General features: G+C 42.6%; 1 protein-coding gene across 6 annotated transcripts in view; it reads right to left on the bottom strand.

Annotated features, from left to right (window-relative positions):
• LOC115806653 (microtubule-associated protein 4) overlaps nt 1–24744 on the bottom strand; it is a 71140-nt gene that overhangs the window by 21163 nt on the left and 25233 nt on the right. For 4 of the 6 annotated variants that reach the window (XM_030767494.1, XM_030767499.1, XM_030767496.1 and 1 more), the window contains 4 exons: nt 18518–18643; nt 17925–18011; nt 15921–16106; nt 11010–12290 (listed from right to left, as the gene is read on the bottom strand). In XM_030767494.1, the coding sequence (XP_030623354.1) occupies nt 11010–12290; nt 15921–16106; nt 17925–18011; nt 18518–18643 (1680 nt within the window). The remainder of the gene's footprint in view (nt 1–11009; nt 12291–15920; nt 16107–17924; nt 18012–18517; nt 18644–24744) is intronic. The other 2 variants (XM_030767500.1, XM_030767498.1) reach the window with 2 other exon arrangements.

The raw sequence follows: 24744 nt of genomic DNA, 5'->3' as shown, positions 1-24744 counted from the left end.
TCACTGTACTCCGAAAAAGGAGACGCAGGCTGCTGATTGGAGAGAGAAGACATGATTTCCCTCCTTTATTCTTCTCTCTAGGCGCAAAGCTCCTTGCTCCTTTTCTTCTCCTTTAAAGCTCCTTTTCCTCTTCTTGTCTGATATTTATTTATATGGCAGGGATCTGTCTATTGTTGGTGTTGAGAGTTAAAGAGAGAATGAGAGCATGTGCTGTAAGCTCTCTGTCTGCCTCCACACTCTACAATTCACCACAAAACAGTGAGACTGAGCTTGAAGCGCTACTCTCTCTCTCCCTCTCTCTTGCTCACACACAAACGTTTCCTCAGTCTCTCTCTCTCTCTCTGACAGCCGTGGCTTGAGTCATGTGATTCCCAGTGTAGTTGCTCATTCGTTGCTAGGAAATAACTGCCTCCTCCTCCTCCTCTTATAGAGAGCTTAAAGACCTCCTCTTGGCTTTTCTAGCTCACACCCTGCTGCCCCTTCAACCGCTCTTTTTTCTTTCTCTCATCCTCTTTCTTTCTCTTTTCTCTCTCTCTCTGGCAGTATTACTTCTGTTTTCTTAATTTAGGCTACATGCCGCTAGTGTAATCAGGGGTAATGTAGAAATTTAATCTAAATGCAAAAGGTGGTTGCCATGGCTGGCCAGACGTGTCTCCCTCATAGGCAGTTTGTTTGGTGTACAACTAATTAGGGTTAGCTTGAAGTCAAAATTCCCCTCACATCTCTCACACTCCCATGGTTCTCCTGTGCCTGATTTCATATCAACCAACCACAGCCACTGATCCTTTAAGCAGGGTAACATCTGTTATTCTCCACCATTTCACCTCCTTCTCAACTTTAACACATTATATCAGATGTCTAATTCATTCCCTCTCCTCTATAATGTTCCACCGCTTTTTCCTCCTCTCATATTTCTCTCACTCAACCAGGGTTCCCTGTCAGGGCCCCTTTGTGATGTAGTGCTAGGTTCTGCTGGACAGCTTCATTGTTAATTGTATTAAGGCCTTTGTTGTAAGCATAGAGCTCACCATTCCCTTGTAGCAGTGATCTGTATGCAAGTTCATGCCTCTGATATAGCTTCTGTGTGAAGAAAGGAAACTTCTGCCAATCAGAGTAGAAGAGGGAAAAACAGAGAGACAGAGATGGAGATATGCCAGACAGCTGAAAAACACTGCCAAACCATAAGCAGCAATGAAGCCTGTCAGCTCTGATCACATCACAGACACATACAGCCACTGGGCACACCGTTCAAGAGGAAGTGCGCAGCAGAAGTTATCTGCACAAGCCAACAGAAAAATACAAACCACCATCAAAAATGATGACAAAGATGTTGCACCCAGAACCCAAAAAAAGATGGTCAACGATGCTCTCTCTGATAGCTGCCACTTACAAGTTGAACTCTCCTAAACACTGCCATGGAAATGCCCTTTTATAAAAGCAAGTTTAACTGATGGGATGATTTCACAGAGGGAGGAGTAGGGATATGAGGCATGTATAAAAAAACAAAACAAAAATCCAACAACAACAAAAAAGTACACACAAACACATGTGTACAAGTCCTATGGCTGACAATCCAAGCAGTCTCTGTGTTTGAGACAGGGCTGAAACAATCAAACCAAATTACCAATCCAGCCAAAAGAATGGATGTCCCTTTAGGCAGCAGGGAACCGTACTCACTAACTGAGAGTCAGTATGGGCAAAACGATTGGTCTTGGACTAAAGCATAGGTATATTCACTAGGTCATATGGTTTGATGACATATTGACTATATGCCCCCAGGGTCCAATTTTAGTTGCATAAACAAACAAACAAATGGACCATCTGAATACGTCAACTTCAAAGTCAGACACACAGTCAGCAGAATGACCAATAGACCAATATGCGGGCGGACTTTGTCACAGGATCTCTGTCTTGGTCACCGTCACAACTGGTGTTATGATTACATAACAGAAGCTGCTTTTCCCATCAGCATTTTCTTTGCCACTATCCCATTAAACACATCCAGCTATACAGACCTGACCTACTAATGAGCATGGGTTACGTAAGCTCTGGTCCAGTCAGCTGGGCAGAGATTGGAACAGCTAGAATAATGGGGAGAACACAATTTGAGGACGATTCAGGCTGCGTTTCTGAAATCACTTTATCACACAAAGTAGTAACTTCACATCTATGGCAAAAAGAACCATTACATTTAGAACTGGTCCTCTAGGATTTATGTTAAAGTGTGCCAAGCATATTTTATCTTAAAAAAAATCACATTCAGTTTTGTTCTATACAGCCTGGATAATCTGCTATAATCTATTCTTTCAGCAATGCCAAAAATACCTGGTTATAAATTGCAAAGAGCAGCCATGTTACCCATAAAAGTAGCATTACTTCAGATCAATAAATTCTATAACATCCATCTCCACTTCCGTTCTTAACACACTGCATTACATTCTACATCTGTGTATGTTTAACTCTGTGTAGTATCCACAGTAAATCACTGGACAGCTGGTGCACTTCTGCTCCTGCTTCCAGAGCCAAGAGCAGGAGGCACCATAGCTGTCATATTCTGTGCGGCTTTCCATAACGAAAACCCTCAGGACCAAGGACAGAAAGCGCCGTTCTCCAGCGATGACCTAACAGTTGTGGGTCCATCCTGACAAGGTTACACTGGCTGGACACTTAAGAGGTTGCTTGTCTCTTATACACACAGAGTCAGAGTGTCTTCACAGCTTCAGCCGAGCCGTTATACGGGACTCTTGTCGAGACAGTGACCTAATGAAAAAGGCCAATGTTAAACTGCTACTTCTGCCCAATGTTAAACTGCTACCTCTGTTCACGACTGCTACCTCTGTCCAGAACACTATTTAAAGGTATATACAGTGCATAAATGGGGCAGTCTCGGAATGCAATTGGGTACAAATTTCAGTGTTATTAAACTCTACTGAAAAAATGTGCTATACTTCAAGTGAGCTTTATATCTGAAAAAAAGGAGAGAATTTACTGGGCTGCAAAATTCTCTGCCGGCAGAGATTCATTCGCAGAGCGAGCAGCATTAATCATTGTGAAGGTATGAACGCAGGTGGTAAGACATGGAACTAGTATATAGAGCTTACTGGAAGAAAAGAGAGGGAGAGAGAGAGGGAGAGAAAGAGAGAACGACAGTTAGAGACAGATAGATAGAGGAGGAAGACTGTTTTGAGTCTCTATTTTTGGCTCAATCATTCCTCTCCTATAAACCCCCATTGTTTCCTTGGTAGCCCCTCTTTCACAAGTCTCCAAAGCAACTGCCTCCTATTTCCATGGCAACAGGGGCTTTGTCACAGCAGCAGCTGAAAAATGGAGGGGGGGGGGGGTGCATAAACGTATAAACTCAGGGATCTTGAGAAAGTGGAGGGTAAGAGAGTAGTATAATTAGCCTGAGAATTGGAGAAAGACAAAAAAGAAGAGGAGCCAATATGAAGCAGAGTCAGTTTACAGTGTAAATGAAAAGTTCACACAAGTGTTTCATGAAAACACTGTATCTCAAAAGAGTTTTCTGACACAAATATTTAATCAGTACTACAACTAAAAATAGCACAGAAGATAATGTTAAAAGATGTGTCTGTAAACCAAGAAATCAAATGGTTAATCTATCTGCAAATGTGCCTCTTGCAAAGCCAGTTTTGCTCTCTTAACCATCTCACATTGAGTGAAGTCAACATTTGGCTCAGTTCACTGTTAATCACAGACTGTAGACCAGCTCTGCTTTTGCCAAACCAAAAATCCAGTTATTCAACACGTCACAGTTCCTGACAGATTCCCTCTCTCCCCCTGTGAACAAAACCTGCTATCTTCAGTCATTGAATAAATTAACAGAGAACATGAGACAGCTTGAACATCTCTCTGTTGAAAATAACTGAACACTGCAACTCAGGACTTATTAAAGCTTTGTAAACAGTCATTTCATTCACATAAAGGCCTATGAACATTCTTCTGTATCCACGGCCCATATAAGAACGCACATATAAGAATGCAGCAGCTAGTTGAAAATACGCCAGTGTGTTTGACGTGACAGCCTCCAGTTCCTCTGCATTATCCCAATGATGTCTTGACAACATTAGCGTTTGAAATTGTTGCCGTGACCAACTTAATGAATCATCAGTCCATCAGTCAATTTGACATGTTTGGCCTTTTTAAATCTGCTGTCTGGTACAATCTATATTCTGACGCCATGTTCCATAACCACCAAACAGTTTCCAGTGTTTAGGTCTATTGGCGCTGATGTGCACAGATTGTCCAGCCATTGCTATTCAATATGTACAAAGTGCCTCTGGCTAATGTGGTCTGCCAACGTCAGATTCATTTTCAATCTGGGTACATATAATCCACATTCAACAGCTATGAGTGGTGAGCTCACTGAACGTTCAAAATTAAATTGATTCAAGCATTCATCAGATGTTAGAGAGGATGTTAATTCATTATTTCTCCATTTCGTAGATTGACTGACATCTCAAGTTTAGAATAAAAGCAGCAAGCATTAAATTACAGAATATAAATATCATACAAAACAGGATTCAAGCCAGGGCACATGTGAGCCTGTGCATTTTCCATTTTAAGAAAAGGCTTTTAATCTTATTTAAAGGGCTAAGCAACATTTCATCACAAATTAAGAACTTCGTTTTGTAATACATATGAAAATTCACAACAAAATACCAAGTCCAGGACACCTAAGCACAGTAGTACATTTTAAACATTGAGGGCATTAAACCCTGCACTAGAAAGTGCTGAGACCACTGTTGACTTCCAAAGACAATTTCCTAGGTTCACATTCTCTGCTGTCTGACTGTTGCAGTTCTCAGCTCTATGAACAGAGCTGGAAAGCTCTCTGCACTGTGGTTGGGTTTCTCCTGCATAATTCCATCAGTACGGCTGGATTATGTCACTCGTGTCATCGTAAATGTGGCAAAGCACAACCCAATCCGGTTTAACGCCTCAGAGAGCAGACCGTGATTATTCTTTGACAGCGTATCGTTTTCTTTCGCTTCTCTTTCTTTTTCTTCCCTGCCACCCACTCTTTTTTGGAAACCACTCGCTTTAAGGCTGCCCATTTTAGAAACCTGCCCCAAGCTGCATTCATTTACATAATTCAGAGTCTGATACAGAGTGGCTTGCGCTGCAATACCTTTTTTTGTGTGTGATCTAGTTTTGTTTTGACTGTATTGTACAGTACAGTTTGCTATCATTTTCTCAACGCCGTAGGAGTGCTTGTACATTGAGAGATTTTTTTAATAACAACAACAACAAAGAAATCAATAATGTGACCAATGACTGGTGCTCCCAAAAATATCCTGACCAATCACAGACTGCATTATTAGTTTTGCACATGCTAAAATAATTTAGAGATATTTATAGGCTTTGTTAAAGCAGATCCTATGTGTGTACATTAGTGTAAAAGCAGCCAAAATGTGGCTATAAGAACAGACTATGAGACTCTGTACAGTACAGAGTATATAAAACAGATAACTGCGTATGAGACAATTAGGTACACACTGCAGTTATTTATAACCTGCCTTGGTGGTATGAAGAGAAGAGCAGTCATGCTTAACTTAGCTTAAGCCTACTTTCTCAGCATCTGTCCCCATTACCATGGCAACATCAGCTGCTCTTCAGTCACCATGCCAACTAGCCAGACTCTACCCCCCCTTCCCCTGAGGCTGACTTCCTGCCAGCGCACAGTACAGGAGGTATCATGTCAAGCATTTGACCTTTCCAACCAATTTCTATGTGACCTCATTTTTCAAGAATTTATATAACCTTCCACTGATCCATTCTCCATCAGTTCACAACTGCGCTCCGCCAACCACCCAAAGTGTCATGAGATTGGTAAGACAACGTGCTACTGTAACCGAATTTCAATCAGTCTATACACTAGCATACACAAGGACACAACAATAGTGATTCTTCTCTGGAGATAGTGCAAGGTCCATTAGCAAAGAAATCAGTACTCTAAAACAAACACCTCTTTTAAATCTGTGATATCAGACATGGTGATACGTAATATCAGACGGTGAGGAGTTCAGTAATGCAGGGGGAACACTGAAGATGGGCTGTACCACTGTCTTATCACAGGTCTGTGGGGACACTGTCCGTAATTATAAATAGTTATGCTTACACTGCCAACACCTGACTAATTCTCCTATCTGTCCACAGCAGGGTCCTCTCTGAGAGCGAGGCCATGTTACTCAACAGATCAATACTCTGGGGGGGCATTAAAAATACTAATATCCTCTGCTGCTGACACCATGGCTTTGCTCTAACAACTCAGAACAGACAAAGACTGCTTACTGAACTCACACATTTTTTTTTCTGTCCATCACTTACAAGTGCAGAAGTTATTTGTGTAATTCACAATGGTTCATTTGAAGTGCTTAAGTGCTTAAGTGTTATTATGCTCGCCTGTCCATAACAATTTCATCAATGATGAGTCATGTCGTAGATATCAACAGTAACTAGTGAAGGAGAGGCAAAAGTTCTCCTTAATGATAATGGGTGCATCTATTACAGCTGAAGAGACAGCCCAAAGCTCAGAAATGAACTGTCACAGATATTTCCAAATCATCGACCCAATATTACTCGCTGTACCCGAGACGAGCATTTTTTGACTTCAAATAGGGAATAGAGCTGTTTAATGGAAACCAAAGAAGTGCCAGAGACCAAATCCTACTTCACCTGATTCATTGTAGGGGGTGCATGAATGCTGATTTCTGACTGAGTATGAAGATGCAGATATGATCATCCTGTGCCCCCTGTCCTCTTTTGACTATGATTATACGGCATTCATGACAGGGGTAGTACAATGTGAACATACGCTTTTAGCCTTCCTGCCTCCCAGCATTCACTCAGCCCCACATAACAGACAGCTCCTAAAATACACATGTAGTTAAACATTTCTAACACCCTGCAATCTTGCTCTCACCCGTTACAAGTACAACAGTTCACCTGCCGGGATGTCTTACAGGTACATTGCTACTGCCATGCATTTAATACAGATTAAGGCTTGGAGGTGAGCTAAATATGGAAAGAAAAAGAGTCTGTGTAATGCTCTACAGAATACAGTTCTACTAGGAAAGGAAAACAAATGGCTATATGATATTACTGTCTTGAAAAACTTTTTCAGAGAAAAAAAAAATCAGCACTCAGCAGCGATTCGGCATTCTAAGTTGCATCCTGTATAGCCACCAAGCAAAGGCATGGTAGTTATGGTCCTCGAGTAGAGCTGACAGTGGTAGCCAAGGGTTTTGATCAATAACCACATCTACATTACCATCACTTACCAAACACCAACCCTCATGCCTGCAAGGTCATTTCCTAAATACCACATCAACATTCCTGTGGGTATTAATTAGTTCCAGAAGACATAAAATAATGGTTTATGGGAAATACAGAACACTGGAATGTTTACAGGAAATCTATGACAATATGTACATTATTAAACAAAACATTTGTGAACACAAGTTATTCTTACGTTTTTGGTTCACTTCCTAACCATTTAAAATTTGTTGACTTCAGTGTTTCAAGAACATATATGGTGATCTCACTGATGTGGTGAATTATGTATGCAGTCTGTTTGTGCCCACTGAAATAAACTTTTCCAGTAGATACAAGAGACAGACAGATTCAGTTACATCACCTAAATCCGTCTGAGGAATATGACACAGAAGGAGAATTAGAGCCAGTTCCTGAAAATCTCCTCGCTTATGCTTTTGGAACGCTTTGCCAAGCGTCCGTTAACATTCTCATCTGTGAATAGTTTTTCTTTATTTCTCATGGCTGCCCTAAAGAGCTGGTGATCCTGTGAGTCTGTCCTTCCTCTGGCTGCTGCTGTACAGTTGAACATGACAGCTCAAACATGGTACCTGTGGATCTGTCATCCAGACACGGCAATCTTGAGAAACAGCAGGCCAGCTCAGTATCCACAGAGCGATTAAATAAAGAATTGTAAAAAGACTATATTGCACAAACCTTCAGGCACAAGCACTAACTTCAACCCTATTGATTCTGAAGAGGGGGGTCTAAGCTATCAGTGCTGCTGAGTGAGAGTAATCTGTTGATCAATGAGTCCTTCACTGAAGCTGAGAGGAGCTTAAGTGTTTATTTGGATAGAAAGAAAACCGTATTATCCAAGGCCTTCCTACGGTCTGACAAAAAGCTTTCCCTGCTCCTCCATTCCTAGCTAAGGGACAATGCCACACACACAACACAAACACATACACATACGCATACACATACACACACACACGCACAAACACACAAACACACACAACACACACAACACAAATACACAGTAGACACAGACACACACACAAACCCATATTCAATATGGTATAACGCTATTAACTTGCAGGGTCTGACAGCCCGTTCTGGTCTCCTGTCTCCTACTGTGGATAAGTAGCACCCTCAGTGACAGTGCTCCGCCCCAGTGGAACAAGTTCTCCAAATTACAGAGGGGCTGCAGAGACAGCTGTGTAATACTGCCAAACAGACTCATGCATTCTGTCAAGTAATACAGAAAGCACAGCGCTCTCAAATGCCACCACTGAACATGCAGACAAATGTGCTCCTTCCTCCATTTTGTGCCTATAACTCAACTCGACAAGCCATGTGGCCGCTCGGTCTAAAACCTCATAGAGCTATTTTTAAATGTCAGTAAACCAACCAACGGATCTTGCTTCCTGCTTATTGACTGGCGGGGTAAACTGTGATGGGAAATCCTGCATAATTTCGAAAAAAAAAAAAAAAAAAGGAAATAGAAAACAGAGTTAGAAAGAGAGAGAGAGAGAGAGAGAGAGAGAGAGAGAGAGAGAAAGAGAGAGAGAGAGAGAACATTGAGGCGAGACAGAATCACATCGCCTTCCCCTGTACGCACTAATCACGGCTGAGCATTCTCTGCTTCTGGGAGTGTGTCAGTAATCTATTTATAGGAGCCGGCTGCCTGTCCAATGTACACATAAATATCAATATTTTATTGGGTATTGACAAATTCCCCAAAGTGACTGTAAGAGGAAAACAGATGTCATATCTAGGTCTTATGGTGAGAGCAGTAAGCTTCTCTCCTGCTACAGAGATGCGTAATATGGCATGATTCTTTCACCAGCGTACGGGGTACAATACATGAGCCTTTCTTTGGTGAGACGTCCTCTATCTGTCAGTGGCCCTCTGTGGGGACCTGCTGAAAGATGCTAATGCCCGCTATACAGCTCTTACATTAGTATGAGATCCGAAACTTGGGGGGGGGGGGGGGGGGGGGGGGGGGGGGGGGGGTATAACAGTGTCAAATATATCCAAAAACTTTGCAGAACAGACCGACAGAAATAGAGACAGGGATCGCATTACTCAAAAGAATACTGTTTATGTTTTCCTCTGAATACAATAATGGCCCAAGTAATTGCATAAGGACAGTATTCTGCAAACAACACAGCTGCACTGTACCTACAGTGTAGATGGACACTGCTATGAATCATATGGTTTTTTTTAGCTTTTTATCACAACTTTACTACCATAGCATTAAATGTAGCATATTTTACAATGCTTAAATAGTCATCACACTTTCATTTACTGCATGTCCTAGGTACTTTCATAGTGACTGTACATAAGAAAGCTGCAGACTGAGAAGCGTGTTTCACTCTAGTCAGACAAAGCACAAGTACAAAGGCTAGCAAATGGGCTAATACAACACCTTTCCAGGCATGTCTCACTGAAGTTTGGGCTCTGTGCATGATGGCTATAACAGCCTCTTTTTGATCCTAAATCTTTTCCAAAATGTGATTACACATATCCTACATAGTACTTTTTGCATCTGAGTATTGAGGTGACTTTATAATAAAATGTGCCTAAAAATACCATATGCACATACAGAAAACAAATAATTCTATGAAATTATTCAAAAGGCCTAATGTATAAAATGTGACTGTGCAAAAACAAACCTGAAAATGTTTTTCATTTAAAGAGTCAAAATGATACAAAATAATAAATAGATTGTTTCAAATTGTCTTTTTCCCTAATGTGTTACAATCTATAGGTCTATGGTAAAAAAAAACCAAAACAAAACAAACAAACAAACAAACAAACAAACAACAAAAAAAAAAAAATATATATATATATATATATATATATATATATATATATATATATATATATATATATATATATATATATATATATATACACACACAAACACACACATATACATATATACATTTTCATTCACTATACAAATAAACTTCAAACTTCAAACTTCATGTAGTCAACCATGGATCAATATCAGTCGTATTCTGCTCAGAGGTAAACTGACTTAACTACTGGTTCATAGTGCATTGAATATTTCTGTAGGTATATATCATGGAGCAAAGTACCAAAACCAGTGAACTCACCTAATGGTTGTCAATGGGGTCCAGGAAGACATCCACAGGACATAAAAAAGACAAAGAGAAACAGTCATTATGACACTTTGTGTAGTGACAATGCACATACAGTTAAGTGAAAGATGAAGGGTTTGGTTAGCATTTGAGCATGGGATTTCAGTTTCTGGTTGTGTTGGTTTTTGGAAGAAAATGCTGGAAGAGAGAACAGAGAGAGAGAGAGAGATTGTGAGGACCTGTGGCTCAGTGACCTTCAGTGGTAGTTAATACAGACATCTGAGTGGAGAGGACATGAGAGTGTTGTAAGGAAAGAAAAAGAATCTTCGATCACACTTAAAACCCAGAGCTTTAGGTTAGTACAGTACAACCTGAACACAATGTTAATGAGAACAGTTGAGCTCTGTACAAAGACAGCAACCCATTCTGCAGCAAGGAAGCTGCCACAAAGAACAGCCAAGCCAAACCAAGCTATCTTTCTGTGAACTCTAATGCTGGAACCTCCAGATGAGGCTCGGTGTGTTAGTCAGTCAGGAAGAGAGACTAGCAAACAAGCCCTGCCAGCCTGGGCTTGGGATCCACACAAGTCATGCAATGAATGGATCCTTCCCACACTCCACAACAAACCTTCCAGCATGGCGGGCAGCATGGCCACGTGCTCCAAGGGGTCAGCGAAGCTAGGAAAGAACGGTGGAGCAGCGGGATTCAGACCAGAGTTTTGGGGAGAGGGCAACTTCGCTTCAGGTGATGTAGGGCTCTTCGATGAGGATGAGCGGGACTTCTTGTTCTGCTTCCCTTTGGGAATTTTCTCTCTGGGTGATGGTACAGGAACGGTCACTGGGCCTTGGGCATTAAACGCCACACTTTCCATGCCTGTGACGTCAAAGAGCTCGTTGTGGTTGTTGAGGTGTGAGTCGTTCAGGGACCACTTTGCTCCGGATGGTGTGAATGGGGGAGCGGAGACCAGTGCTTCCATGGATGATCCAAACCCTGAGCCAGGGGTGGATATTAGAGGCTCTTTCATTGAGAAGTCATCCAGAACTTGAGTTCCCATAGCTGACCCTGGGAGAGAGTTCTTCTGCTCAAACAAAGACTCTTCAAAATCTCCACCACCCGACATGAAGGACTTGGTGTCGTTTATTGTGGAAGCAAAAGGGTCAGCATTATCAAACTCTAGGGAGAGGGAAGCTTTGGCACTACCTGTGAAGGATCCATCTACCTCCATGGGTACTTGGGCTGAAGGTAAGATCTCAGAGCCCAGAGTGGATGGAGGAGATGTGGCAGTTAGAGATAGAAGATCCTGGGTAAGAGATGGTGGGATGAGGCCTTCATCAGGGAGGACGTCAGTGAGAGACACCAGGGCAGGCCCTGAACCCATCATATGACTTTCACGACCCTGTGGAGGAGAGGCCAGATCAACGCCAAACTCTTGAAAGTGAGAGGTGGAAGAAGGGACAAAAGGTTCTGCATGGATTGCCCACTCTTCTGGAATCTTCTTGCGGCTTTTTCCCTTCTTGCCCCTTGCACCACTTCTGCCGATCTCCTCGTGTTCCCAGCCTCCATCTCGATCTCGCTCCTTGCGCGACGAGGATCTGTGAGAGCCTTCTGGCAGCGCAGTGTTCTCAGCTTGAGTGTCAGAGTGACCTCTGTGCTCTGTAAAATCACACATCTCATCCTTGGGTCTTCTTTTCTTCTTCTTCTTCTGCTGTTTGCGGTCTGAACTCTCACTTTCACCCTCTTCTCCCACACCTACTCCCCTTTCTCTGGGAGACCACTGAGGGCTAGGGGAGTCTTCTGGGCTTTCAGCCAGGTGACTGGCATGACGACTGATCACCGTGGAGACACTTGGGGTGAAGGGTAGGTCGGAGGGGATGCCAGCTTCATCTGGCCATCCGTCACCAAAGACACCTCATGTACAGAGAGGGAAAACAGTTAGCACAAATTTTATACTCTTCCGCAAAGTCAATCCAAATGTTCGGAGAAAAGACTGTGGAACAATTTAGATCTTAGTTAATACTAGAAGCAAGCCTAAACAGTATCTTTAATTATGCTCTACTTCAAGGACTTCAAGTGTACGGTGCAGTGAAGAGTACACTGAAGATTCACAGTCTTTAGAACCTGCATCAATGATGATCTCTACTTTTCCATTAGGAAAAGTAGAGTTATTTTAGAGTTATTCTACTTTTCCATGAGTTATTTTAAAGGGAATTTGAACTGTGGTTCTTCATGCAATGTGTATTAAAAGAAGAAAACAAATAGCAATAGGCAAAGGATAACTAGATGTAAAAAGGAGAAATAATTACACACAAACACAAGTACAGTAAAAGACAACAGAATACGTGGAAAAGTGGCAGTTATAGAACCCACTGCTTTACAACAGGCGGCAGAAAATAAAACGACTGAAGCAAATTGTGGTGCTTCACAATAGGTTTGTCTTTTTCAAGCTGCCTTTAGCTATATGGCTGTTTATCGGTCCCTGTTTCCAGGTGCTGTGTTCTGATGAGGAAACCAGAAGAGGCCTTACCAAGCTGCAACTGACTGGATGTGGGATGCTGTGTTTGATTGACCCACTTGCCTACGTTCTTAAAGCTCCAAACAGTCACTCTAATGACAAGTAAACGTGACGGGAACACGTCTCCCGTAAGGCTTGTCCTTCTGATAAAAGATCCACAGAGACAAATGACAGAGACGGACATGCTCTCAAATGGCAGTGATGGGAATAGAACGTGACGCATCTCTTTGAGAGGCACTGTGCACTTCATTGCATTGTGCATAAAAGTTAATTTTTCACTATTAAGAATCTTATTAGACCTTTTATTATTGCTATTATTATTATTATTATTATTATTATTATTATTACTATTATTATTATTATTACTATTACTATTATTATTACGATGTGAAATGTTGTTGACAAAGATTCTTACAATCATTGTCGATCCAAAGGAATTGTGCAATGGAACCTCCATGGTCAATAAATCAATATCGGTGAAAGACATGACTGCTCTAAAATATAAAATTGTATGAGTGAGGCAATGCCCTCTTAAAACAAATGGCTCAAAGTCAGACGTGCTGTCTTTCATGAGACTAAGACCAGTGGTGTAGGACAAAACGCTGATGTGTTATACTAACAAAAGGAAATCGGCACATAATCACTCACTCAAATCAATCTGAAACATTTCAGAAGTGGGCTATTTTTTTGTGAGCTATTTTCACTTTGTAGGCCATTCTGGTTGTCTATGTTTATCTTTTCCGTACGCATCACTTGAAATTACCTTCAATTTAGGCTATTGCTGCAATGCAACTAACTGATTGAAGAGAGGAAACTGTCCTCATCATCCAGATAGGATCAGCGAATGCGTCACTCTACATTGTATCAAATTGTAATGACATCAATTTGCCCTGGATCATTTCTTATGAACTGTTGCTATTGTCAAACGAGACACACACCACAAATGACAAAATACAGGCTCTCATTTTCTAAGCTGATAAAATATATTCTCTCTTTCTCTCTCTCTCTCTTTTTTTTCAGTGGTTAAATGAGCAAGAAAGAAACAATTCTGGTTTCATGCCAGGTTTAAACGAGTAATTAACGTGCTTTCTCTCCGTTGTGTTATATTTCTTTGGTGAGACTGATCAGCAGAAAGTCTGGTTTTATGCATCAGATCTTGATGTTTGTCCATACAATCAAGATGACTCTGTCTATGGGTTTTTCTTTTTGTAGCTGATGGCATGGTGGCCTATTTATGAGGACTCATTCATCTCCTTCCTATATAAACCATGCAGTACATCACCATAATGGACTACTCTGTGGCTCTGCTCTGCAGCCTCCAATGAACATAACTTTTAAAAACACCCAACAGTGTGCTCAGGTTGTAGTCCCACTTCAAGATACACACGTGTAGATTAACTTGCACTATTTTGTTTACGACAGAATTGCAAACTTGGTTCACAATCAGATCTCAACAATACCCAACCCATCTCTCATCTCAGACTCCAATGATCATGACTCATAACCCAGGTGGGCTTTTATGACTAAGTCTAACTTTTATGACTAAGTCTAACTTAGACCCGTAGGTGCCATATCGTTTCTAAATGGGTGAAAGGAAAAATGGGTGTATTTGATGTAAACCTTGAGGGACAAGAATACCACATCCAACTTCACATCCCTTCACCATGTCTGTCACTTTAAGGATGCACCATGAAATCTTAGTTTAGTGATAGAAACTATCAGCTCTATGGCACAATATGATTGTACCTCTAACTTAGTTCAGCTGCTTCGGACATGCGACTCTAATCAGAATCAGTTCGTCAGGATCTGGGACTCAACTCTGACTCTTATCTGAAAACTCATGACATGACTTTAGATAAATGGCCAGCACCTGGTGCATTACTTGCATACCATGATCAATCACACACTACATCCTGATTTTACATCACTTAACAGAGTGTGTAAATCAGGCTTTTTTTGACATGGTTGGAGAAAAAAATCTGTGTAGGAGTGCTGTGTTTTATACTGTGACTGAAAAGAGATTAAGATTAAATCTCCATGATTGCACATACACTGTGAGCATTTAACCCATCCTTACACACCAGTAGTGAGCACACACAACCACTAGGTGCAGGAGCAGTGGGCAGCACACCTGCCCCTGGGGGGCAGTTGGAGGTTATGGACATTTGCCCAAGGGCACTTCAGCCGTGGATATTATCCTGCCCGTCCAAATTTCTGGAGAATCTAAAATCCGCTGCCACATTGGCACCTAAAGTAATAAAAATAATTTTTCTTTGCATAAAAAAAATGTGGTGTGAGTTCAATATAGCAAATGTTCAGAGGTCTGTGTTTAATGGTCTGGGTCTTGAACAGACATCTACAAGCTTGTCGCTCTGTGCCTCAGGCCCTCCATCTGTTAGAATTACAGCAGACCTGCTGAATGCCCTGGCTTGCGCGCACAAACAACAGTCTAACAGCATGCTAAATCAGCGCACAAAGACCAGCAGGCGGCCACCTCTTGTGTGCATGGCCCACACCACCCACCGCGTGACTGCACCGGGTCTCAGCTGCACTGTTCCACCTCTCACAGATGCAGCCATGGATGAGTCATCGCATAGCAAATGGGTGTACATTACTTAGACTACGAGACGGCGGAGATGTACATTTCTGGGCAGACAAAGTGCGTTTGTGAGTGTGATGGTAGCTGTTTCCAGATACAGTGCCCCTTGGTGGCACAGGAGTCTCACTGCAGAGATCTCTGGGCCTGCGCACGGACCTGACGTGAATATGAGCACTGCAGAGTTCTCCTGCAGTAATCCTGTAATCCTCTGCCCAAATCAAACCTCATCACCGCTGCTACTACATGTCATCAGAAAAGAACATCCCTTGTCACTTAAATGTCCATAAGCATAAGCGTATATATGTGTGTTCACATGTGTGGTTGTATACAAGTGTGCAAGTATGTGTGTGTATGTGTCTGTGTGCTAGTGTGTGCTGATGGATGTGTGTGTGTGTGTGTGTGTGTGTGTGTATCTGTTTCTTCCTACCTGAGGACAGGTCTGATGTGTTTTTAGGAGTTGTGGGGGTCTGGGGCTCTGCTGTCTTTTTTGGGGGTTCGGAGGCCAAGGATGGAGACTTTTGTGGCTCTGCAATACTCTGGTTTTTCTCTGGCTGCATGGGCACCATGCCTACATCCATATTAACATCCATCCCCATGGCAGGTGGAGAGAAACCTAAAGATTAATACAGAAATGTCAGCTTTGAAATGTCACAGTCACACACACACACATACACACAAAAACACTCACACACACACGCACACACACACACTCACATACACACATACTAATGCACACATTCACACTCACATGTATGAACACGCACGCGCACGCACTCACACACACAAACATGCACGCATGCTCACACACACACACACACACACACACACACACACAAACAAACAAAAAACATGTGCAAGCACACGCATATGGATACACACACATACATACATACAAAGGATCTACCTCAAACATTTGTTTTGTGACTATAACCTAAGAGTTAATGAGATATCTCACAGAGAGCACTGAGTTTAAATTATAGCGTGTTTTGGTTCATGTCAGCTAACATGACTGAGAATGAGATGAAAGAAAAGACAACCGAGGTGTGTGCTATGCTGTTTGCTTCATGCTGTATTGTCTCGCTGTTTGTACATGCCCTTTTTCCCTTGAAAATAAAACTCCAGACAGATTAAATTTTGAGGGTAAATTCTGCAAATAATCTTTTTTTTTTTTTAGTCACATGCTCAGACCTATACAGCGCTAAATATATTAAAATTATCGCGGGATTCTGAATGGGCTTTTTGAATGAGAACAGACAGAAGAATAGCTTCACACATTGCAGACATTTCTTTTTAGAGGCCTGCTGCCGAGCACAAGGATCAGTGAAAAGATGTTGAGAAAAAGAAAAGCCAGAGCTCTTTTCAGCCTGACACTCTGAGGTGAGGAATGACTCATCACCCCAGAAAAGTGAGCCATTTGCCAATCTACTCACGCTACCGAGTCTCAGGGGTCTTTAAAAAACAAGATTTATGACCAATGATTCCTTTTCAGACAGCGCATACCGAGACCGGCCCCACTAATGAAGACACATTCATTAAGGCGGCCCATTAACGCAAAGCATGTGGGGGGGAGGGGGGGGACCTTTCCCTGGAAGGCAGTTGAAATGTCACAGCAGAAAACGTAAGTGTGACCATAATGAGTTTTCTCTGTTCAAAGAGTGTGGCCAAAAGCCTTCACAGAGAGGAGGGGTGGGGGAGTGGGCGAGGGAGTAGCCAAAAAAGCTGTAGAAATGATCATGTTAACAATGCACAGGGACAGGTTTCCAAAAACCTTATGTGTGAGCTGATTCACCAAAGGAACACGTGCGCCCGCACACACACACACACACACACACACAATAATGTAACTAGGCAAAGAAGTGACTCAAGTTTTGATTAAGCCAGCTGTAAAACTGAAATGAATTCATCTGTCGTCTGGAGAAAATGTGATGATAAATATTATTTTGCTTGTTTGTGTTCATGTCCTCATGTTCCTGTGTCATGCTGTCTTTGCAGTGATTCGGGAAAAAAAAAAAAAGAAAAAAAAAACCCGCTGCCAAAGCTTATTAGTTTAATTAGTCTGTATTATGTACGGAGAAATTACAGGGGTTTCGTAACACCCATTACCCGTCATCATTCATGTCTTATCCATAGCATTAGGTCAGCAACCACAAACTCACAGGGAGAAAACAAAATTCTCTACAGCCTCAGCTCAACAATGACAAGAAATGGAGACCAAGTTTTCGAATACGGTGAACTGATAACTAATGAATAACGTTCATTTTCAGAGAACGTTATTCTTTTCTTTGTAGTATTTAGGTTGAAGAAACCTATGACAGATTTGAGCCATGTTCAGAGTGGTAAGTTTACCCATTGTAATTATGGAGCTGATCTGATTTAAAGGTAAATAGTACTGTCAAGTGGACGACTAAGCGAACCCAACAGAGAGAACAACCTGTGAAGGGTCCCATCAGTGCGCTGTCCAGCAGCTGGGCAGGGTTGGGCTGTGCACCCCACTGATCAGGAAACCCAGCCATAGAGCCTAAGGGATGGCCAACGGAGTGGAACAATATCAGACATAAAAGGGAGGCAGGACACACAGCCAGAAATAGGGAGAGAGAAAGCATGCATGGGTTTGCGTAGGAGAATAAAAAAAGTGGAGAAAGGGGGGAGGGGGACAGGCGTAGGTGCGTAAGGAAACCGAAAGGCAACAGATATGAAAAGAAACAAACGAACAGAGAGGAAGGAAAAGAAAAGGAGAGGTTCCAGTGATTTATTGTTTAAATTACTTTTTAATTTAAGAGCAGAGTGCTGTACACAGCTTGCAGTAGATCGGACGAGCATATTAATTACACTTTCATAGGTAACCTCTAAACGAGAACAAAACGAATTCACTGTTAATTTGAAAATCAATGTACGACTGAACAAGATGTTTCACAATTACACAAATTAATACAACACAAATTTACCTGATGACATGTGTAATCAATTAGGTTATGCAGTAATAAACATGAACTAAGTAACAAAGGTTTCAGCCAAAACTCTCACCTGGAATGAAGTCTGATACAAAGGCCTGCTGATCTGCGGCGTGGTCGCGTGGTCGCACCTCCCCCTGTGGCTCTGGGCGTGACGGAGAAATCTGTCCCCCTGGTGTCACCAGTGAACCTACAGTGCCTGTTACACGGACGACGACAGATTAGTTCCTCCTCTCACCTCGCACAGCACAATCAAAACATAAAACAACACAAACGCTGTACACTTACCTTCATGGCTTCATTTAGCCAACAGAGAAATGGCAAATGTGTCTTTTTCTCCAGTTAACCCAAAGTACTATGAAACAATAATATAAATAATAGGAATACAAAGCAAATTTGCATATATCCAACCAGAGCCTTGTCTGGGCCCAGAGCAGTGGAGTCGGGCCCGAACACAAGTTCTGTCTGTCACTGAACACGGAGAACCCAGAGTCCCGTTGCGGCGGGGAACCTCTTGACTCAACCCGGGCCCAGCGCCTGATCCGAAATGGCTGTTCTGGCTGCAGTGGGAGCGCAGCACCCTCACACAAATCCCCCCTCCCTCTTTCTTTCCCTCCCCTCATGGCCCAGCGGCTCAGCAGAGGGTGACAGTAAACGGAGCCGACAGGACAGACCCAGAGTCACAAAAGGCAGCGTGGATCTCCCAAAACCCAGACAGGGCTGCCGGGACCACTGTACGAGAGGCTCTCTTTCCGTGGGTGCTCGAGTACAATTTGGTTTAGAGGTAGCCAAACCCCATCCCAACCCCTGTTATGCAGCCTATAATAATTTGTAACTCTGCTACAAGTGAGGCAGAAGAGACTGCCAAAGTCAAAAGGAGTGTCACCACAACTAACGACTGTGAACTTGACTTTGAAACGGAAGCAAAAGGAGAGGACTGTAAAACCAATATGCCGAGTGTTCTGGGGGTTACCGTTTGAAGGACTGAAAACTACAGCACTGTCACTTGAAATTCCTTGAGATATCATGAGCCACACAGAAAAAGCTATTCCACAGCTGCAGCATCGGAGTCGCACATCTCAGAAAAATCTGCACCGCCTTGCGAGTTCATATTTTTACGTGATGTCCTGTTCTATTTTTACAAAAACATTTCTATTACATTACATTACATTCAATCTTATAGCACTTAATCTTAGACATATGAAAGACAAGATGTAAAGTGTTCCCAAGAATTGCCTTCTTGCAATCAGGACAGACAGACATTAGCTAAGCCACAGAACACTCAAAGAGCAGACTCTTATCAGTTTCCGGGGGGGGGAGAACTGGGGGAGGTGGGTGACAATGACTCAGCAGCTAGCTGAGGCAAGTATCTAGCACATAGGTACAAAATATCACCTATCAAAACAGGGCACTCGCTCTCTCCATCTGCACCAGCAAACTGATAGATCTACACAGAATGACAGGTCCGTGACAATGGGGGCAGCTTCCAGCTCTACTAGTGCTGAAGCACAGGTGGGTCAAACAAGCCGCAATGCTTCCCTGGTTTATACCAATGCGGTCTTTCTCCTTTCCAAACAGTGCGCACAGCACATTAGCCAAAAAAACGAACAAGAAAAAAATCCCAAAAAACATAGAGCGAGCCATACAGAACATTAGCGTTTGACAGCAGTAGCAACTTCAGCAACACAAAGACATGGGCTCATTTGTTTTATAAAACTAAATATGACATAGCAGTAAAGAGAGACGCTGCTGTGGAGAGTGGCATAATGTAAATGGTTAACTTTACATTGCATGACATTTCCTTCTATTATGAGGACACTTAATCAACAACACCCCCCCCCCCCCCCCCCCCCCCCCCCCCCAAAACAAAGGCATGTAACCAAGAGTGGATTAAAACATCCTCAGCCACAACTCAAGAGTGTTTTGTCTGGTACATCGGCAAAAAGTGTGCATGTGTGACAATCCCTTATAGTACGAGGACACAGTCAAGGAGCAAAAGAGCCTCCAGTGCCGTGGCTTCAGCATTTGGGCTAAAGCCTGGATTCTGATTATTACTGAGAGAGAGAGAGAGAGAGAGAGAGAGAGAGAGAGAGAGAGAGACAGAGACAGAGAGGAGAACTTCCTGAGGACAGGCAAAACCTAGCCCAGGAGCATCTGGCAAAAAACAAAATTGCATGGTGGCTACTGGGGTGATTTGGAGGACGCCTGAGTCTCGGAGGAAGAGATGCCAGAGAAGTGAACGAGTGGCAAGGACTAAACAGCAGAGTAACAAAAGCTGAAGTGCAGGACCCTGGGTCAAGAACGGAAATGAAATAGCGGTACATGCAAAGCTCCAGGCACTTCTAGATCCACAAAAAGTAAACACCAAGTAATGGCTTTTTTAGAAGAACCCGAAAAAGAAAGGGAACAGAAAAGAAAAAAAAGAAGACAAAGAAAACTGACGGGGACGTCTGGGCCAGAAATGCCAAGTCATGTAGCTCCCCCTAAGATACCCTGCATGAGCGAGGGAGCTTCCTGTTAACCGAGTATTACTCAACACATAAGCCAACACGCTCGAGTGATTTCTTTCTTTCTTTTTCTTTTTTTTTTCTTTTGTTTAAGATGCAGTGTGAAACTAAGGAAATGTCCTAACGTGAAAGGACAGGATTGCAGCTGGAGGGGGTTCAGACATTTGGAGAAGGTGGGTAACAGAAGGGGGTGTAGGGTCAGTGAGGAGAAAGCCTGGGATGGAGTTAAAAATTGTTCCAGAACTTGTACTTCAGTTGCCTTGTTAGGTACCTCCTCTTTACACTCTGCTTTTTCTCCTGTCTCCTTGGCGCTCTCTGACCCAATTTGCCACTGCTGCAGTATATTTGTGGATGGTGATTCTCTCTCTCTCTCTCTCTCTCTCTCTCTCTCTCTCTCTCTGTCTCTCTCTCTCTCTCTCTCTCACCCCCCCATGCTCTCTATCAGATGCCTAATCTCTCCCCAGGAGTCCATAGCCATCTATTTTTATCAGTGTCATGCTTTCATTGAGGCTACAGCATAATACAACACTAGTTTGGCTAACTGTTCCAGCACTATCACATGAGTGAGCAGTCTATCTATCTATCTATCTATCTATCTATCTATCTATCTATCTATCTATCTATCTATCTATCTGATTTTTACAAGCTTGACTTTTAGAGCAGGATTTTGAAGCTTAGATCAAGATAAAATGATAGTGCAGGAAGCTTTTCAGCTGTGATACCGGAGCTTGAGATTCTACCAGAGTGTCTGTGAGGCAGAAGCATTCGGTGATGCAAAACATTTATCTGAGCATTATTAGCGTGTCAGGAATGGCCTTGTGAAACTCAGAACGGAGGTAAAGAGTGAACTAAATCACTGCTGTGGAGGCGTCCTCTAGCTGACCCCACAGGCTGCAACACTACTGAGACGAGATCAGACAGGCCCATAACCCAAACTAGGGCACCCCACAACATAAGCTCAACTCAGAGTGAACATTACAGAACAGAGACTGAAAAATGAGAAAATGCAGTTTCATAATGGCAAAACTACAAGACAACATCTCTTCTTTTCTTTTCTTTTTTTTTTTTTAAAGACTATGTTGGTAGTGACAAAATGCAAAATAATATATCACTACAAAAGAGACTCCCACGTCCACACACACACACAGACAAACACACACACATACACACAAACAGATACACACTGAACTCCTAAATTAATCAAGAAGTAATTCAAAATGTCTGTCCCCCATACAAGCCTCTTAGTGACCAGTGGAGTGCTGATAGTCCCACAGTCCATTGATCTTATCAGAATTTATCCAGAGGATTAAACATAGAGATTACATAATTTCCAGGGTTTAAGAATGATCTAATGGGGGGAAAAGGCCAACTGAGGTCAGCCACGTAACCAAACACTAGCAATACTATCACTCCAACTTCTAAGGTTCTATGCCTGTAGATTTTCTTCCTCAACTGGGCCGTTAGTTGTTTCCAGTGCCGATGGGGACCGTCTCACAGCCTCTCACCCAGACACTTCTATACTAATGTAAGAAACATGACGAACTGTCGGAGGGTAAGTATGAGTGTGTGCGGGATGATAACAGTAACTGAGCAGCACTTTCACCTTTGGAGCTAAAACATAAGTAAACCCTTTTGGGCAGGTAGCAGGGGGTGGCTGGCCAATGCAGAGGGATTATGGGATCTGGTAGTCTCCAGATAGCCAAACCTGGGGCCTAGTGGAAGGGGTCAGAGGCAAAGATGCAGTTCTCTCTCACTCTGCCTTCATGTGCGTAAATGGGTCAGAAAACTGTGTAGCTTAGGCTGCTGTCAGGCCGTTTTTGGCAGGGTGACTGACCAAACACACAGGGCTGCATGTTCACGCTCCCTGTCTCTCTAACAACACCTATCTTTTTCCTGTTCTACTCTTCATCTTACTCTTCTCTCTCTCTCTCTCACACACATTACATCCCCTCACTCGACTTTCTCACGTTTGCTCCTCTGTCCCCATTCTCTCTCTGTCCCAGTTTTCTTTCATCTGTCCATCACTCACACACACACACACACACACACACACACACACACACACACACACACACACACACAGAGACGACTGGAGTACTACAACTTGTCCTCAGCTCTTCCCTAAGGTTAAATAAACATGTCACTCTTCCTTCGACACCTCTCATCCATCGCCCGAAAGAGCCTTGCGATTTAGAGTCAAAATGTTGATCAGATAATAGACATGCAGCTGTCCACAACAAAGCAGGGAAGAGCTCGGATCAGGGCAGTCTGGTCATGGCTTCCCCTCAGCCAAACACCCCAACATGCCATCCTGGGTTTACAGTCTGTACCTCTATGACTTTTAACAGCTTTCACTCAGTTACTTGATCACTGAAATATTATATAAAAAGAAAAAAAAAAATGGATTAAACAGAACTGTTATTGCATAACTGAATGAGACAGTATGGGAAAGAATAAAGAATATTTGAGAAGTTTAAGTTAATAGAAAACCACAAACGGAGACATTCACCATATGAACTCCTAAAACTACATTTAATGCCTGATTTTCATAAGGAATGAAATCAGCATAACAGACAGGTTTTAATTCTTTCATCTACTTCAAGGACATTTGAGAACATTTGGTTGAGTGATCTAAAACAGCTCCTCTGTGATTCCAAAGAGAGACATGCACTGTACATTCTCTGAGATAACAAAGAGTAGTCTGCTCACCCAGCATGCTGGTTGCCCAGTAATAATGTGCCCCGTATAGTAGGAATGAAACTGCTGTTTGCCTTTGTGTGTGTGTATGTGTGTGTATGTGTGCGTGCGTGTGTGTGTACATGGGTGTGTGTGTGTGAGTGTGTGTGTATACATGGGTATCTGTGAGTTTGTGTGTGTGTGTGTGTGTGTGTGTATACATGGGTGCATGTGTGTGTTTGTCCGTGCTCTCTCTGTGACAGAAGGAGAGGAGAGCTGTTCACAGGAGCCTGTGTGAACACAGCTGACAGAGCCCAGGCCCAGTGGTGGCTCCTTACCCAGGAGATGTGGGGACGCTCAGACGCCTGATTAAACACATCTGCTTCGAGACTGTCCAGCTCCTGACTAAAGTAGGCCAGGATGACCCACATACAGCTCCCTTCTGGGACCATGCAGCAGTGTGTGTGTGTGTGTGTGTGTGTGTGTGTGTGTGTATACTGAAGCAGCGCATATAGTCACCCCATCGCAATGACAAAGAGAGGGCACAGTGACAGACAGTTAGCAATCCTAGCTAAGGGTTAGGACAGAATCAGAATATCTTTGGAGGATGGGTAAAGCAATATTAATGCTGTGTCTTTGAGAGTTATAGTCAAATTCACAATTAAATTTAACAAACCACTTGTGGTGTTTCTTTAAGACGTATTAAAAAAAAAACGAAACACCTGGCTGTCCTATGATAATATGATTCCACTATAGAACAGAAAAAGACCATTCTCGTCAACTTTTTTTTTTTCTCGATCAGCCTCTAAGTCATAACATATTCACAAAACATCAGGAAAGAAAGGAGATCTTAACTTCACTGAGTTAGCAAAGCATTTTGAAAGTCATCGATCACAAAATCAGCCGTGCTGATAAATATGAACTGTTAGCAGGACTGGATCTGAAACAGAACATGGATGGTGACTCCAAAAAGAGGCTATTTTTTTCCCAACTGCCTTTGATATCAGCCTGTGAGGGAAAAGTGTCACAATAAAAAACTCGTCCAGTCTCTGAAATGCAAAAGTGAGGAGCAGACAGAGCCTTTCTGGGGGAGGATTACTGTGTAATTGCTTCACTA

This window comes from Chanos chanos, chromosome 3 (genome assembly GCF_902362185.1).
Source record: "Chanos chanos chromosome 3, fChaCha1.1, whole genome shotgun sequence".
Classification (NCBI taxonomy): domain Eukaryota; kingdom Metazoa; phylum Chordata; class Actinopteri; order Gonorynchiformes; family Chanidae; genus Chanos; species Chanos chanos.
Note: the sequence above shows the minus strand (reverse complement) of the source record. Positions and strands in the feature narration are given on the sequence as shown.